Source organism: Physeter macrocephalus, chromosome 8 (genome assembly GCF_002837175.3).
Source record: "Physeter macrocephalus isolate SW-GA chromosome 8, ASM283717v5, whole genome shotgun sequence".
In the NCBI taxonomy this organism is placed as follows: domain Eukaryota; kingdom Metazoa; phylum Chordata; class Mammalia; order Artiodactyla; family Physeteridae; genus Physeter; species Physeter macrocephalus.
The window spans coordinates 6,935,873-6,951,891 of record NC_041221.1 but is presented as its reverse complement, the minus strand read 5'-3'; the positions used below and the strand labels follow the sequence as shown (position 1 = coordinate 6,951,891).

Genomic DNA, 16,019 nt, shown 5'->3' with positions numbered 1-16,019 from the left:
TTTATTTATTTATTTTTGGCTGCGTTGGGTCTTCGTTGCTGCGTGCAGGCTTTTCTCCAGTTGTGGTGAGCGGGGGCTACTCTTCATTGTGGGGCACGGGCTTCTCGTTGCGGTGGCTTCTCTTGTTGCGGAGCACGGCTCTAGGCGCGCGGGCTTCAGTAGTTGTGGCACGCGGGCTCAGTAGTTGTGGCTCGCGGGCTCAGTAGTCGTGGCGCACGGGCTTAGCTGCTCCGCGGCATGTGGGATCTTCCCAGACCAGGGTTCGAACCCGTGTCCCCCGCATTGGCAGGCAGATTCTTAACCAGCGCGCCACCAGGGAGTTCCCACTGTCCCTGTTTCTTATACAGCAGTGAAATAAAATACAAACCGCATGGGCGGCCCACGTGGATGGGCACAGCCGCCAGCTCTGGATGAGACCCACCTGTCGTAGATCTCCGAGCCCTCCTCCAGGCCGGGCAGCAGGCCGATGATGAAGGCCTGGAGGCTCGGCAGGAGCAGCTTCTGCAGCGGGAGAAAGTACTTCTCGTACAGGCCAAGCAGCACGGGCTTCACCGACATGGCTGCATGTGCCAGAAGAGGGAACAACCCACAGCTTTGGGACAGAAAAAGGGAGAGGAGGGAAAATGAGACACCTGCTCAGAAGCTCCAAGTGACTGGCCAGCCCAAGGGGGTTTTCAAAGGCAGCCAGCCAGCCAGCCAGCCATCTACACCGGTGATGGAGATGCTCGCTTGTCAGGAGACGGTCACGATGAACTGCTGGCCCAGAGCAGGTGATAAGCAGTATGCACGTTACACTCCGACTTAGAGAAAAGTCAGGGAGGACATACTCCAGAAGGTGAGCCCTGGTTACCTCTGTGATGGCTTTATGGTGAACTGACACACCCCTCTGTATTTTTTTGTTTATCATTTTCTCATCTCGTGAACTGAAATATGGATTACTTGGGTAGTAAAAAAGTAAAACGGTGGGGATGCTATCATACCTGTATAGGAACAAATCCTTGGCCAGCCATTTGGTCCGCACAATTTTAAAGATAATTTCATAGGTTTCCAGGGCTTTTAAGTGCACACCGCTGGGCAAAGCAGGATGCAGGCACTGAGCTAATCTCTTGCTGATAATGAGCCGTCTTGGCAGCAAGGGATACCTCAGGTTACTCTGGAGAGCCTGGAAAACAAGAGGAAAAGCACGTAAGGAAGAAAGCAGTGACGCTGACTGTGGAGAGGACACCTGCCGAGGCCAGGAAGACCCGGTGTGGCCGTAAGAGGTGGGACGTGACGGGACAGGAGGACAGAGGGACTGCGCGAGAGGGCTTGGGGAGGGGGGCCACGAGCCGGCATCAGGGACACGGGGCTGGGAAGCCCCCGGCAGTGAAGGAAAACCCCGCATCCCTTCACAGGGACTCTGTCCCTGTCAGGCCAGTTTCTGATGGAGCCGTGTGCTTCTGTCCGGGGAAGCCTCTAGTCTACACATGAGACTAAGCAGAACACAGACCTCCCGTCCCCAAGAAAACCCTCGTTTGTGTGCCACGGAAGCCCTGGATTTCCCCAGCATTCTCCCAGCCTGGCTGCACAGCCAGGTGGCCCTGAGAGTGTGGGACACACCCGTAGGCCACGACTCCTGCGTCCTCACCATTCGCTTCCCCAGGAGGAAGTCAGATCCCTGTTGGCATGGAATGACAGGCCCCCGAGCTGGGCCTCCTCCAGCAGGACACGGGCCTGGCCTGCGCGAAAGCACCCCTGAGCATCGGCCGCATCTCAGAAACGCGGTCGGCGGATTTCTTGCTAACAGGACACCTCCCCGTCGGGAGTAGGTCAACGCCGTTTTTCATGGCATCGAGTGACCACACGCAGAGCACTGGGTGGGTCCTCATGACTCAGTCTTCTACACCAAGTGTCCGTCATTACAGTAAAGCAATCCATACAACTCACACAAATATTTACTGAAAGCTGACAGGGCAAAGCCCACGCTTCTTAAAAAGCTGCTCAAAGGCCTCCACGGCGCGACTCCTGCCCGATTCACCTGCTCCAAGAATTAATGCTCCAGCTTCAAGCTTCCTAATAGCACAGGTCCACCTGTGGCTCCTGCCTGCCTCGTGCGGGCTCTGCCTGCACATTTGCCTCGTGGGAGACTCAGCTGTGCAGCCAACTCGACGAGGCAGAATGGTCCCCAACTCTAGGCGGGGAACACGTTTATTTGTGCTCCGCCCGGTTCCAAGTGCACACGTCACCGACTTGCGTGCTGTGCTAATGACCATGTGCTTCAGGGCTGAGCTCGGTGGTGAGCTACCTGGGCCCGCACCCAAGATCTTCTTCCTCTGCTGTTCTCGGCCCTCTGCACCTGCCTCCTACAAGGCAGGCACCCCGCAAGACCGTCACACAGGACGTGTGTCAGAACCGCTGCCCCCGGACCATGTGGTCTTAGGGCCATGACAGCTTTCTTCCTAGGAGCGAAGAAAATGATCCCACCTCTAAAACATATACTGCTCTCTGTAACTTCTCAGGGACCCAGACTAGGAGGGGTTTCAGCTCATGGAGGGGTCTCTGTGATCTTAGAGGCCGGGAAAGAAAACCCACTGGGCTTTGAGTTGGCTTCTAAAGCCTGTGCCAGAAGTGACACATTATTCCATTCATCTCACTGGCCAGAGTAAGTCACGGTGCCATGCCTATGTTCAAATGGGCAGAGAAATGGGATCCTGCATATGAGGTTATGTAGGAGATAAAGGGAAAAGAAGCAAAATAGTATTTTCCATCAGAAGCATGTGGTCTAATTGAACTCTCAAATTCAATAAAACTACAACTAAAAAACCAGCTATACCTAGAGGTCGTCAAGAAATACCTTAAACTATTATTTGTAAGAATCCGATAGCTTAAAACAAAGGGCAAGCCAACAAAATAATTTTTTTAATGTGCTCGTGTCAAAAAGAAAAATTGAGGAGGTGACCTGGAAACACATGCGGTAACAGCCGGTAAGAACTGAGGTGTCGAGGAAGAGAGGAAACGACTGTGGGAAATGCACAGGAAAGAGTGAGTTTTATTATGGACACTTTCAAACATATAGAAAAGCAGGTAGAACAGCAAAGTACCCATCACCCAGTTTCAACAAGTATCAGCTGGCCAGTCCTAAAGACACAGCTTTTAGGAAACCATGTCTGTGACTCACTGGCTTATCGATACTGCAGCTGTGGGCTTTCTCCATGATCTCGGAGGAGGAGAACTAAGCTCTGTCCTCACCTGTTATGTTTGTCAGGCAGAGCTCTTGCTTTTTAAGTCACAATCTCACTTTTGCTCAGCACAGTCTAAGGACTTTTGCTAACTGAGGTGCAAAAGATGGGCTGCAGCTCCTAAGGTGGTCATCTGGGATCCAAAAGTGTTTGGCTCACTTGGGCTGTACAGCAGCAGGATCCCATTTCTCTGCCCTTTTGAATGTAGGCGTGGCACCATGACTTACTCTGGCCAGTGAGATGAGTGGAATGATGTGTCACTTCTGGTACAGGCTTTAGAAGCCAACTAAAAGCCCAGTGGGTTTTCTTTCCTGGCCTCTAAGATCACGGAGACACAGGTTGAACGGGAGCCCCTCCCAGCTTGGGTCCCTGAGAAATTAAGAGAGCAGAAACCACCCGCTGACCCACTGAGGCAGAACTCAACAACACTGTAAAAATCACTGAGCCTGGGGACTGTTTGTTACCATGGCATAACCTTTCCTATTCTGACGAATACACTTCTTCCCATATAAATGGAATTACAAGGAACCACAACCATTCATTTCAAATGAACAAGGCGGGTGGCTATTTCTTTCTCATTTAAATTTGTTACCCCATTTAATTTAATTAGAAAAAGAAACATAACCAAAAACTGAGGGCATGACCAGGACATGTGGAATGAATTGTTCATTGTATGCTGCCCATGTTAATCCAAGCAACACAGCATATCCGAGTCGGGGAGTCAGTGCCTCTTGAGGGACAGGTACACTGAAGATGAAGGAAGCTATCTGATTTGAAAATGCAGAGAAGAACAAAGGATATAACCAGATAATACTTAGAAAAATGAGAAGATGCTCATCCTTCCTGATTTAAAAGATGCAAATTAAAACTACTACGAGGGACTTCCCTGGTGGCGCAGTGGTTAAGAATCCACCTGCCAATGCAGGGGACATGGGTTCGAGCCCTGGTCTAGGAAGATCCCACATGCTGCAGAGCAACTAAGCCCGTGTGCCATAACTACTGAGCCCGCGTGCCACAACTACTGAAGCCTGTGCGGCTAGAGCCCGTGCTTTGCAACAAGAGAAGCCACCGCAGTGAGAAGCCCGCACACCGCAATGAAGACCCAATGCAGCCAAAAATAAATAAAATTAAAATTTTAAAACAAAACAAAAAAACTACTATGAAATGCCATACTTTTCACCCATCAGATTGGTAAGTTAGATCAAAGCACACAGGTTCAGGAGTAGAGCAGAGACACCCAGAGATCATAAACTGGTTTCATCCAACCTACAGTCAGGATTTGGCCAGACAGGATTTGCAAGGCTGCTCCTTGGAGCAGCTATGACATTGATTCCCCTCTGTACCATTCTCATCACGAATAATGGGGCTAAAATAGTGCCTGAGTCATAGTGATTTTGTTAACACACTTCCCACAGAGCCTGGCACTTAATATGTGCTTCAACACGAAGGTTAAACAAACAAACAAGACTGAGGCTATTATAACGCCTGGTTTCAGCTTGTGAGCTTGGGGGTCAGAGCCTGGAATTCCAGCTCCATCATCTGTTGGGTAAATCCCGTAACCTTTCTGGGCTGCGGTTTCACAGGGATAATGGTGCCTAACAAAGTTTCAAGCACCATGAGATGCCACGCTTAAGGAAATTAGCTCAGGGCCCTGCCACAAAGCAAGCAATCAACAAGCATCTCCTCTTATTATAATGGCTAGCTGACTGTTAAGCACCAGATTTAAAGGTGGAGACAAAACGCATTGCATTTTAAAAGAAATGACAGAAATCCAATCACTTACAAATAATATCCTTTATTGTCACAGAAGCAAACAAGGACACTAGTTAGATGTGTTAACAAGAAAGTTTGAGGAATACATTGTATTAGAAAAGAAAACTCAAACTGTTGTATATTTGGAGATGAAATCAACTGCGGACCCAACAGATGATGAGAATTCCAAGAGACACTGAAGCCAAGGAGAAAATCTGCATATAATAAGAGGTGGAGTTGGAGAACCTGAAATTTCTTTTCAAGGCAACAAAGGAAAAGGTAAATAGTCATTAATATTTAAGATTAAAAAGGAAAGAAAATATGATTTCTTAAAGGATATTTAATGAAAAAACTCTAAAGAAACGTTTTGCAAGTGGTAAGACCGTAGGGACTTCCCTGGCGGCCCACTGGTTAAAACTTCGCCTTCCAGGGCAGGGGGTGTCCTAACACTGGCCAAAATTTCCATTCCCTTATGGTTCACTGACGAGAACAGACCAGGAACTGTCCCCGCCTCCACAAGACCGCTGAGTCACCTGTCCTCACCAGCCCCAAACTCACTCACTCACCCTTTAGCCCTTTCCACCGCCTTGGACATCACACCGCCCCGCTGCCAGACCCCCCACCTTCCTGTCTCTGCAGAGTATCTGCTGGGGTCGGGGGTGTCTGACTCAATTCCTATGCACGTTGGGGAAGAATCGTTGCTGAACTCTCTCAAACTGACACGGATACGTGCGGTCACCCGACTGCTGTGCTCTGAGACCACACAACCCTAGACCAGCCTCCACCTCGGAAGGCCAGTCACTCCTATCTCCGAGGGCTGCAGACGCCGGGCCTGGCTTTCTGTCACACCTGCCTCTACTCAGTGGTTCACGCAGCTTCACTCAGCTCTTGGTTCAACGTCAAGAAATCACGGTGCTGGGAGAAAACACCCGTGTTCAGCAACTTTAGCGACTGTTCAAATGAACGTTTATCGACTAGGAGAACACATGACAACACCCCAACTACTGACACGCTCCTGGTGTGGTTCACTCTTACAGATTAAAAAAACTGCAATACACTTTGGGAGCTGATGTGTTCATCTTCAGATGATGGGAAAAAAGCATTTATATACACACATCTGTTAGGAAAATGTGAATGGATCAGAACGCTAGTGGGAGTCAAGAAGCAGAGTCTGGTAAAGGTCCTCTTGTTGACCCCATATGACCCTGACTGCTCCCTTCCGCACACACCCACCCAGCCTCTCAGGGCATGGTGCTAGGTTTAAAACAGCAACGAGACAGAGCCTGCCTCCTAGGGAAGTGGACCCCAGTGACTCAGTGCACCGCCGAGGTGGATCCCCCTCTGGGAAGTGGACGGCCCCCACCCGCTCTGTGCGAACGCTCCAAACGGTCAAACGCACATCCAATCCCAGCACAGATGCCCGTGACTTTAATGCACCCTTGGTCACCAGCGACTGTGCCACGAACCATTCTGATTATTTGGTTTCCTTGATGGAGCACTCTGAGTGGACTTTGGACTGACTGTGAGATTCCGCTCCACGCCGCCTGCACCCTCCACTCACTGCCGACACAAAACAGGCCACGGTGGCACGGCTGGGGCCTCTGGCATGGGGAAAATTCGAGCAGTTTCTTGTGTAATCAAATGGAAACTTTTGTAAGCACACAGGTTTCTAAACCTCCCAGTCAGGCTGCACGTGGGCTCTGAAAACGCGTCCTATGAACAGAAGTTAATCACTGTGGCATCACTCAGAATAGTTAATACGCTGGAAGTGAGTTCTGACATTATGATTCTCCAGAAAAACAGGACACTCTGTATACTCAATCGGAATGGATACAGCCTCTCTCCTCTCTCCTGTTCCTAAGCAATGACCAAAACAAACACACACCACCGCATGAACTTTTTTTTTTTTTTTTTTTTTTTTTTTTGCGGTACGCTGGCCTCTCACTGTTGTGGCCTCTCCCGTTGCGGAGCACAGGCTCCGGACGCGCAGGCTCAGCGGCCATGGCTCACGGGCCCAGCCGCTCCGCGGCATGTGGGATCCTCCCGGACCGGGGCACGAACCCGCGTCTCCTGCATCGGCAGGCGGACTCTCAACCACTGCGCCACCAGGGAAGCCCCTGCATGAACTTTTATGCGTATGAGTTTGACAAATTTCTCCAAGGTGCTTCTGAAACTTGTCAAAAGCTATTCTGCTTAGCCTCACCCCTTTCTGAGCTTATCCATCAATGAAACGTGGCCTTGCTTTTTCATTTGGAAGCAGCCTCGTATAACAGGAGGGAGGAGGACTTCAGAATGCGACATATGCGGAGTAGAACCCCATCTCTGCTGCCCACCGACTGCGACTCCAGGAAACTTTCTTACCTTCTGACCCTCACCTGGAAGTGAGCTAATTCCCAGGCACACACGGTATTTCGTCAGGCAGAGACCACCACAGAAATGTAAACATCAACCCGCCCTGCTTCATGGGTCTCTGCACTTCTGTCCCCGTTTCTTTTTAAAAAAAAATTTTTATTGATTGATTTATTTTTGGCTGCGTTGGGTCTTCGTTGCTGCGTGCAGGCTTTTCTCCAGTTGTGGTGAGCGGGGGCTACTCTTCATTGTGGGGCACGGGCTTCTCGTTGCGGTGGCTTCTCTTGTTGCGGAGCACGGCTCTAGGCGCGCGGGCTTCAGTAGTTGTGGCACGCGGGCTCAGTAGTTGTGGCTCGCGGGCTCAGTAGTCGTGGCGCACGGGCTTAGCTGCTCCGCGGCATGTGGGATCTTCCCAGACCAGGGTTCGAACCCGTGTCCCCCGCATTGGCAGGCAGATTCTTAACCAGCGCGCCACCAGGGAGTTCCCACTGTCCCTGTTTCTTATACAGCAGTGAAATAAAATACAAACCGCATGGGCGGCCCACGTGGATGGGCACAGCCGCCAGCTCTGGATGAGACCCACCTGTCGTAGATCTCCGAGCCCTCCTCCAGGCCGGGCAGCAGGCCGATGATGAAGGCCTGGAGGCTCGGCAGGAGCAGCTTCTGCAGCGGGAGAAAGTACTTCTCGTACAGGCCAAGCAGCACGGGCTTCACCGACATGGCTGCATGTGCCAGAAGAGGGAACAACCCACAGCTTTGGGACAGAAAAAGGGAGAGGAGGGAAAATGAGACACCTGCTCAGAAGCTCCAAGTGACTGGCCAGCCCAAGGGGGTTTTCAAAGGCAGCCAGCCAGCCAGCCAGCCATCTACACCGGTGATGGAGATGCTCGCTTGTCAGGAGACGGTCACGATGAACTGCTGGCCCAGAGCAGGTGATAAGCAGTATGCACGTTACACTCCGACTTAGAGAAAAGTCAGGGAGGACATACTCCAGAAGGTGAGCCCTGGTTACCTCTGTGATGGCTTTATGGTGAACTGACACACCCCTCTGTATTTTTTTGTTTATCATTTTCTCATCTCGTGAACTGAAATATGGATTACTTGGGTAGTAAAAAAGTAAAACGGTGGGGATGCTATCATACCTGTATAGGAACAAATCCTTGGCCAGCCATTTGGTCCGCACAATTTTAAAGATAATTTCATAGGTTTCCAGGGCTTTTAAGTGCACACCGCTGGGCAAAGCAGGATGCAGGCACTGAGCTAATCTCTTGCTGATAATGAGCCGTCTTGGCAGCAAGGGATACCTCAGGTTACTCTGGAGAGCCTGGAAAACAAGAGGAAAAGCACGTAAGGAAGAAAGCAGTGACGCTGACTGTGGAGAGGACACCTGCCGAGGCCAGGAAGACCCGGTGTGGCCGTAAGAGGTGGGACGTGACGGGACAGGAGGACAGAGGGACTGCGCGAGAGGGCTTGGGGAGGGGGGCCACGAGCCGGCATCAGGGACACGGGGCTGGGAAGCCCCCGGCAGTGAAGGAAAACCCCGCATCCCTTCACAGGGACTCTGTCCCTGTCAGGCCAGTTTCTGATGGAGCCGTGTGCTTCTGTCCGGGGAAGCCTCTAGTCTACACATGAGACTAAGCAGAACACAGACCTCCCGTCCCCAAGAAAACCCTCGTTTGTGTGCCACGGAAGCCCTGGATTTCCCCAGCATTCTCCCAGCCTGGCTGCACAGCCAGGTGGCCCTGAGAGTGTGGGACACACCCGTAGGCCACGACTCCTGCGTCCTCACCATTCGCTTCCCCAGGAGGAAGTCAGATCCCTGTTGGCATGGAATGACAGGCCCCCGAGCTGGGCCTCCTCCAGCAGGACACGGGCCTGGCCTGCGCGAAAGCACCCCTGAGCATCGGCCGCATCTCAGAAACGCGGTCGGCGGATTTCTTGCTAACAGGACACCTCCCCGTCGGGAGTAGGTCAACGCCGTTTTTCATGGCATCGAGTGACCACACGCAGAGCACTGGGTGGGTCCTCATGACTCAGTCTTCTACACCAAGTGTCCGTCATTACAGTAAAGCAATCCATACAACTCACACAAATATTTACTGAAAGCTGACAGGGCAAAGCCCACGCTTCTTAAAAAGCTGCTCAAAGGCCTCCACGGCGCGACTCCTGCCCGATTCACCTGCTCCAAGAATTAATGCTCCAGCTTCAAGCTTCCTAATAGCACAGGTCCACCTGTGGCTCCTGCCTGCCTCGTGCGGGCTCTGCCTGCACATTTGCCTCGTGGGAGACTCAGCTGTGCAGCCAACTCGACGAGGCAGAATGGTCCCCAACTCTAGGCGGGGAACACGTTTATTTGTGCTCCGCCCGGTTCCAAGTGCACACGTCACCGACTTGCGTGCTGTGCTAATGACCATGTGCTTCAGGGCTGAGCTCGGTGGTGAGCTACCTGGGCCCGCACCCAAGATCTTCTTCCTCTGCTGTTCTCGGCCCTCTGCACCTGCCTCCTACAAGGCAGGCACCCCGCAAGACCGTCACACAGGACGTGTGTCAGAACCGCTGCCCCCGGACCATGTGGTCTTAGGGCCATGACAGCTTTCTTCCTAGGAGCGAAGAAAATGATCCCACCTCTAAAACATATACTGCTCTCTGTAACTTCTCAGGGACCCAGACTAGGAGGGGTTTCAGCTCATGGAGGGGTCTCTGTGATCTTAGAGGCCGGGAAAGAAAACCCACTGGGCTTTGAGTTGGCTTCTAAAGCCTGTGCCAGAAGTGACACATTATTCCATTCATCTCACTGGCCAGAGTAAGTCACGGTGCCATGCCTATGTTCAAATGGGCAGAGAAATGGGATCCTGCATATGAGGTTATGTAGGAGATAAAGGGAAAAGAAGCAAAATAGTATTTTCCATCAGAAGCATGTGGTCTAATTGAACTCTCAAATTCAATAAAACTACAACTAAAAAACCAGCTATACCTAGAGGTCGTCAAGAAATACCTTAAACTATTATTTGTAAGAATCCGATAGCTTAAAACAAAGGGCAAGCCAACAAAATAATTTTTTTAATGTGCTCGTGTCAAAAAGAAAAATTGAGGAGGTGACCTGGAAACACATGCGGTAACAGCCGGTAAGAACTGAGGTGTCGAGGAAGAGAGGAAACGACTGTGGGAAATGCACAGGAAAGAGTGAGTTTTATTATGGACACTTTCAAACATATAGAAAAGCAGGTAGAACAGCAAAGTACCCATCACCCAGTTTCAACAAGTATCAGCTGGCCAGTCCTAAAGACACAGCTTTTAGGAAACCATGTCTGTGACTCACTGGCTTATCGATACTGCAGCTGTGGGCTTTCTCCATGATCTCGGAGGAGGAGAACTAAGCTCTGTCCTCACCTGTTATGTTTGTCAGGCAGAGCTCTTGCTTTTTAAGTCACAATCTCACTTTTGCTCAGCACAGTCTAAGGACTTTTGCTAACTGAGGTGCAAAAGATGGGCTGCAGCTCCTAAGGTGGTCATCTGGGATCCAAAAGTGTTTGGCTCACTTGGGCTGTACAGCAGCAGGATCCCATTTCTCTGCCCTTTTGAATGTAGGCGTGGCACCATGACTTACTCTGGCCAGTGAGATGAGTGGAATGATGTGTCACTTCTGGTACAGGCTTTAGAAGCCAACTAAAAGCCCAGTGGGTTTTCTTTCCTGGCCTCTAAGATCACGGAGACACAGGTTGAACGGGAGCCCCTCCCAGCTTGGGTCCCTGAGAAATTAAGAGAGCAGAAACCACCCGCTGACCCACTGAGGCAGAACTCAACAACACTGTAAAAATCACTGAGCCTGGGGACTGTTTGTTACCATGGCATAACCTTTCCTATTCTGACGAATACACTTCTTCCCATATAAATGGAATTACAAGGAACCACAACCATTCATTTCAAATGAACAAGGCGGGTGGCTATTTCTTTCTCATTTAAATTTGTTACCCCATTTAATTTAATTAGAAAAAGAAACATAACCAAAAACTGAGGGCATGACCAGGACATGTGGAATGAATTGTTCATTGTATGCTGCCCATGTTAATCCAAGCAACACAGCATATCCGAGTCGGGGAGTCAGTGCCTCTTGAGGGACAGGTACACTGAAGATGAAGGAAGCTATCTGATTTGAAAATGCAGAGAAGAACAAAGGATATAACCAGATAATACTTAGAAAAATGAGAAGATGCTCATCCTTCCTGATTTAAAAGATGCAAATTAAAACTACTACGAGGGACTTCCCTGGTGGCGCAGTGGTTAAGAATCCACCTGCCAATGCAGGGGACATGGGTTCGAGCCCTGGTCTAGGAAGATCCCACATGCTGCAGAGCAACTAAGCCCGTGTGCCATAACTACTGAGCCCGCGTGCCACAACTACTGAAGCCTGTGCGGCTAGAGCCCGTGCTTTGCAACAAGAGAAGCCACCGCAGTGAGAAGCCCGCACACCGCAATGAAGACCCAATGCAGCCAAAAATAAATAAAATTAAAATTTTAAAACAAAACAAAAAAACTACTATGAAATGCCATACTTTTCACCCATCAGATTGGTAAGTTAGATCAAAGCACACAGGTTCAGGAGTAGAGCAGAGACACCCAGAGATCATAAACTGGTTTCATCCAACCTACAGTCAGGATTTGGCCAGACAGGATTTGCAAGGCTGCTCCTTGGAGCAGCTATGACATTGATTCCCCTCTGTACCATTCTCATCACGAATAATGGGGCTAAAATAGTGCCTGAGTCATAGTGATTTTGTTAACACACTTCCCACAGAGCCTGGCACTTAATATGTGCTTCAACACGAAGGTTAAACAAACAAACAAGACTGAGGCTATTATAACGCCTGGTTTCAGCTTGTGAGCTTGGGGGTCAGAGCCTGGAATTCCAGCTCCATCATCTGTTGGGTAAATCCCGTAACCTTTCTGGGCTGCGGTTTCACAGGGATAATGGTGCCTAACAAAGTTTCAAGCACCATGAGATGCCACGCTTAAGGAAATTAGCTCAGGGCCCTGCCACAAAGCAAGCAATCAACAAGCATCTCCTCTTATTATAATGGCTAGCTGACTGTTAAGCACCAGATTTAAAGGTGGAGACAAAACGCATTGCATTTTAAAAGAAATGACAGAAATCCAATCACTTACAAATAATATCCTTTATTGTCACAGAAGCAAACAAGGACACTAGTTAGATGTGTTAACAAGAAAGTTTGAGGAATACATTGTATTAGAAAAGAAAACTCAAACTGTTGTATATTTGGAGATGAAATCAACTGCGGACCCAACAGATGATGAGAATTCCAAGAGACACTGAAGCCAAGGAGAAAATCTGCATATAATAAGAGGTGGAGTTGGAGAACCTGAAATTTCTTTTCAAGGCAACAAAGGAAAAGGTAAATAGTCATTAATATTTAAGATTAAAAAGGAAAGAAAATATGATTTCTTAAAGGATATTTAATGAAAAAACTCTAAAGAAACGTTTTGCAAGTGGTAAGACCGTAGGGACTTCCCTGGCGGCCCACTGGTTAAAACTTCGCCTTCCAGGGCAGGGGGTGTGGGTTCGATCCCTGGTTGGGGAGCTAAGATCCAACATGCCTCGTGGCCAAAAAACCAAAAAAAAAAAAAAAAAAAAAAAACCACACCACCAAAACACAGAACAGAAGGAATGCTGTAACAAATTCAATACTTTACCAAAGGTCCACATAAAAAAAACTTAAAAAAAAAAATGTGGTAAGACTGGAGATCAGAATTGCCGGATGAAAAGGTTTTCCATGTAGTAGGATTGGAAGCACTTTTGGAAACAAAGGCTTCCCCTAGACAGGGTGCCACCTCCCCCAGTGTGACTTAATTTACACAGGAAGTGGGTGTTGGTCCCACTCAAAGACACCTTCTACCTGAGTAGTACTAAGTAGCATCTCAAATTCTACCTACGTGAGACTTTTCCTCTGTCTCACTGAGGACTAACGCACGGCCATGGGGGAAACAGCTCCACGTTTTTAGGACAAACTTAAAAGAGAATGAGATCGTTAGATATAACGATTCATTCCCCATGTGGCTGCTACATAGTCAAAGCTCCGTGTGCTGGTTCAGCCCGGTGGCTTTCTTCAGGCAGACACCCTCGATTAAGAAGCTCCTCTACCTGTGGGCTGTCAATGCCAGCACCCAAGCCATCAGGCCTGGGCACGAGTGAAGTGCCTGGCCAGCACCGCCAGCCCACTTTAGGCTCCCAAAGACACTTCTCGGTAGGAACCTGGAGGGGTTCTGCTGTGTCCTCTCTGGGAGGTGGGAACGAGACTGATGCCCTCAGCTGCCACTGCTTTTGAAAAAGAAGACATTCTAGTCAGAGCAGCCCTGGCCTAGGACGTTTCAAACCTGAGCGCTGTGCGCTGCTGGTGGGAATGTCAAATGGTGCAACCGCAGTGCTCTTCAAAATGTTAAACATTTGCTTTGTTTACCAAATTGCCATTTGATCCAGCAATCCCACTTCCGGGCACACACCCAAAAGAACTGAAAGCACGGGCTCAAACAGATATTTGCACACCCATGTTCACTGCAGCATTATTCACAATAGGCAAATAGTGGAAACCACCCAAGTGCCCATCATGGATGAATGGATAAACAAAATGTGGTCTATATGCACAAAGGAATATTATTCAGCCTTAAAAAGGAAGGAAGTTCTTACACGTGCTACAACCTGGATGAACCTTGAAAGCACTGTGCTAAATGAAATAAGCCAGACACAAAAAGACAGATACTGTATGATTCCACTTACTTGAGGTCTCTAGAGTAGTCGATCCACAGAGACAGAAAGCAGTGTGACCCAGGGGCTGGGGGAGGGGGAAATGGGGAGTGAGTTTCCAGCTCGGGAAGATGCAAAAGTTTTGGAGATGAATGGTGGTGATGGCTGCACAGCAATGAAACACGCTGCATGCCACTGAACCGTACACTCAAAAATAGTTAAAATAGGGGCTTCCCTGGTGGCGCAGTGGTTGAGAGTCCGCCTGCCGATGATCGGCAGGCGGACTCTCAACCACTGCGCCACCAGGGAAGCCCCTGCATGAACTTTTATGCGTATGAGTTTGACAAATTTCTCCAAGGTGCTTCTGAAACTTGTCAAAAGCTATTCTGCTTAGCCTCACCCCTTTCTGAGCTTATCCATCAATGAAACGTGGCCTTGCTTTTTCATTTGGAAGCAGCCTCGTATAACAGGAGGGAGGAGGACTTCAGAATGCGACATATGCGGAGTAGAACCCCATCTCTGCTGCCCACCGACTGCGACTCCAGGAAACTTTCTTACCTTCTGACCCTCACCTGGAAGTGAGCTAATTCCCAGGCACACACGGTATTTCGTCAGGCAGAGACCACCACAGAAATGTAAACATCAACCCGCCCTGCTTCATGGGTCTCTGCACTTCTGTCCCCGTTTCTTTTTAAAAAAAAATTTTTATTGATTGATTTATTTTTGGCTGCGTTGGGTCTTCGTTGCTGCGTGCAGGCTTTTCTCCAGTTGTGGTGAGCGGGGGCTACTCTTCATTGTGGGGCACGGGCTTCTCGTTGCGGTGGCTTCTCTTGTTGCGGAGCACGGCTCTAGGCGCGCGGGCTTCAGTAGTTGTGGCACGCGGGCTCAGTAGTTGTGGCTCGCGGGCTCAGTAGTCGTGGCGCACGGGCTTAGCTGCTCCGCGGCATGTGGGATCTTCCCAGACCAGGGTTCGAACCCGTGTCCCCCGCACTGGCAGGCGGATTCTTAACCACCGCGCCACAAAGGAAGTTCCTGGAGCTGAGTCTTGAAGTAAGACTTCACCAGGTGGAGCAGGGAAGAAAGTGGTACCATGCGGGCACAGCATGGGTGAGAGCGTGGAGTCATGAAAATGCTTCGCCTCTTCAGGGACCCAGAAAGACTCCCTGTGGCACGTATGCATGTCTGTCTATTTGGGGTAAAAATGAAGCTGGAGGCGTAGAAGAACTGGACGTGCGCAACCACACGGCTGCCTCATCAGGGGAGGGGGCTACGGGGAGGCCAATGCCAAGGCTGCCCCCTTTGTTCAAGAGCCCGAGGGTGCTTCCCGGATGCCAGCTCGTCTTCCAGAGCCCCTGGGACGCACACACACACAGCTCTTGGCCTCCGCTGAGTGGAAGGCAGCCATGGTTGTCCTTGGGGGTGCCCCTTTAGCTAGCTGCCTCCGGCAGAGCCTTCCCCTTCCCCCTCTTATGCAGGCTCCTGGTTCTCTGTACCCTCCCAGTGGTGGGTGAGGGGAGGCTGGGCGGGGCAGGGCAGGCCCAGCAGGCCTGCTCTTGATGGAGTGGGAAGGGGTGGGCCTACTGGGGGAGGGAGGGAGGGAGGGAGGCTTCCACCGACCCACAGCAGTGCCTGCTGCGGCCCTGCCAGCTGAGTCCTCACCTGGGAAGCTCACCTCTGGGACCAGCCACCTTCCCGGGCCAAAAGGAAGGTGACCACTGGACAGACCCCTTGATGTGCTACTCTTCCAAGATCTGGCTGTGCAGAGAGCCCCGGGGCTGCAGGGCCCAGCCTCCTGGCCGGCCTGCCCGGGGGATCCAATGATTTTCACCCGTATGTGCAAGGCAAAGGCAGGTGTGCATGCCTGTGTGTGTGTGTGTGTGTGTGTGTGTGTGTGTGTGTGTGTGTGTGTGAACCTTCACTCAGCCCCCTCAGAGGGCTGCTGG

At 50.4% G+C, this 16,019-nt stretch overlaps 2 protein-coding genes across 2 annotated transcripts in view; both read right to left on the bottom strand.

The window, feature by feature from the left end:
- Nucleotides 1-21: 21 nt before the first annotated feature.
- On the bottom strand, nt 22-3,193 carry LOC112063970 (protein dopey-2-like). Its single transcript, XM_028493132.2, has 4 exons — nt 3,158-3,193; nt 2,226-2,342; nt 981-1,348; nt 22-592 (listed from the first exon to the last, which is right to left on the bottom strand). The coding sequence occupies exons 1-4, from the start codon at nt 3,191-3,193 to the stop codon at nt 340-342; spliced, it is 774 nt and encodes a 257-aa protein (XP_028348933.1). The 3' UTR covers nt 22-339.
- A 4,241-nt stretch (nt 3,194-7,434) lies between these two features.
- The window catches only part of LOC112063969 (protein dopey-2-like), a 40,169-nt gene continuing 31,584 nt past the window's right edge, over nt 7,435-16,019 (bottom strand). Inside the window, exons 3-4 of the mRNA XM_028492641.2 lie at nt 8,462-8,643; nt 7,435-8,073 (exon numbers count right to left, since the gene is read on the bottom strand). Coding sequence (XP_028348442.1) covers nt 7,821-8,073; nt 8,462-8,643 — 435 coding nt within the window. The 3' untranslated portion in view covers nt 7,435-7,820. The remainder of the gene's footprint in view (nt 8,074-8,461; nt 8,644-16,019) is intronic.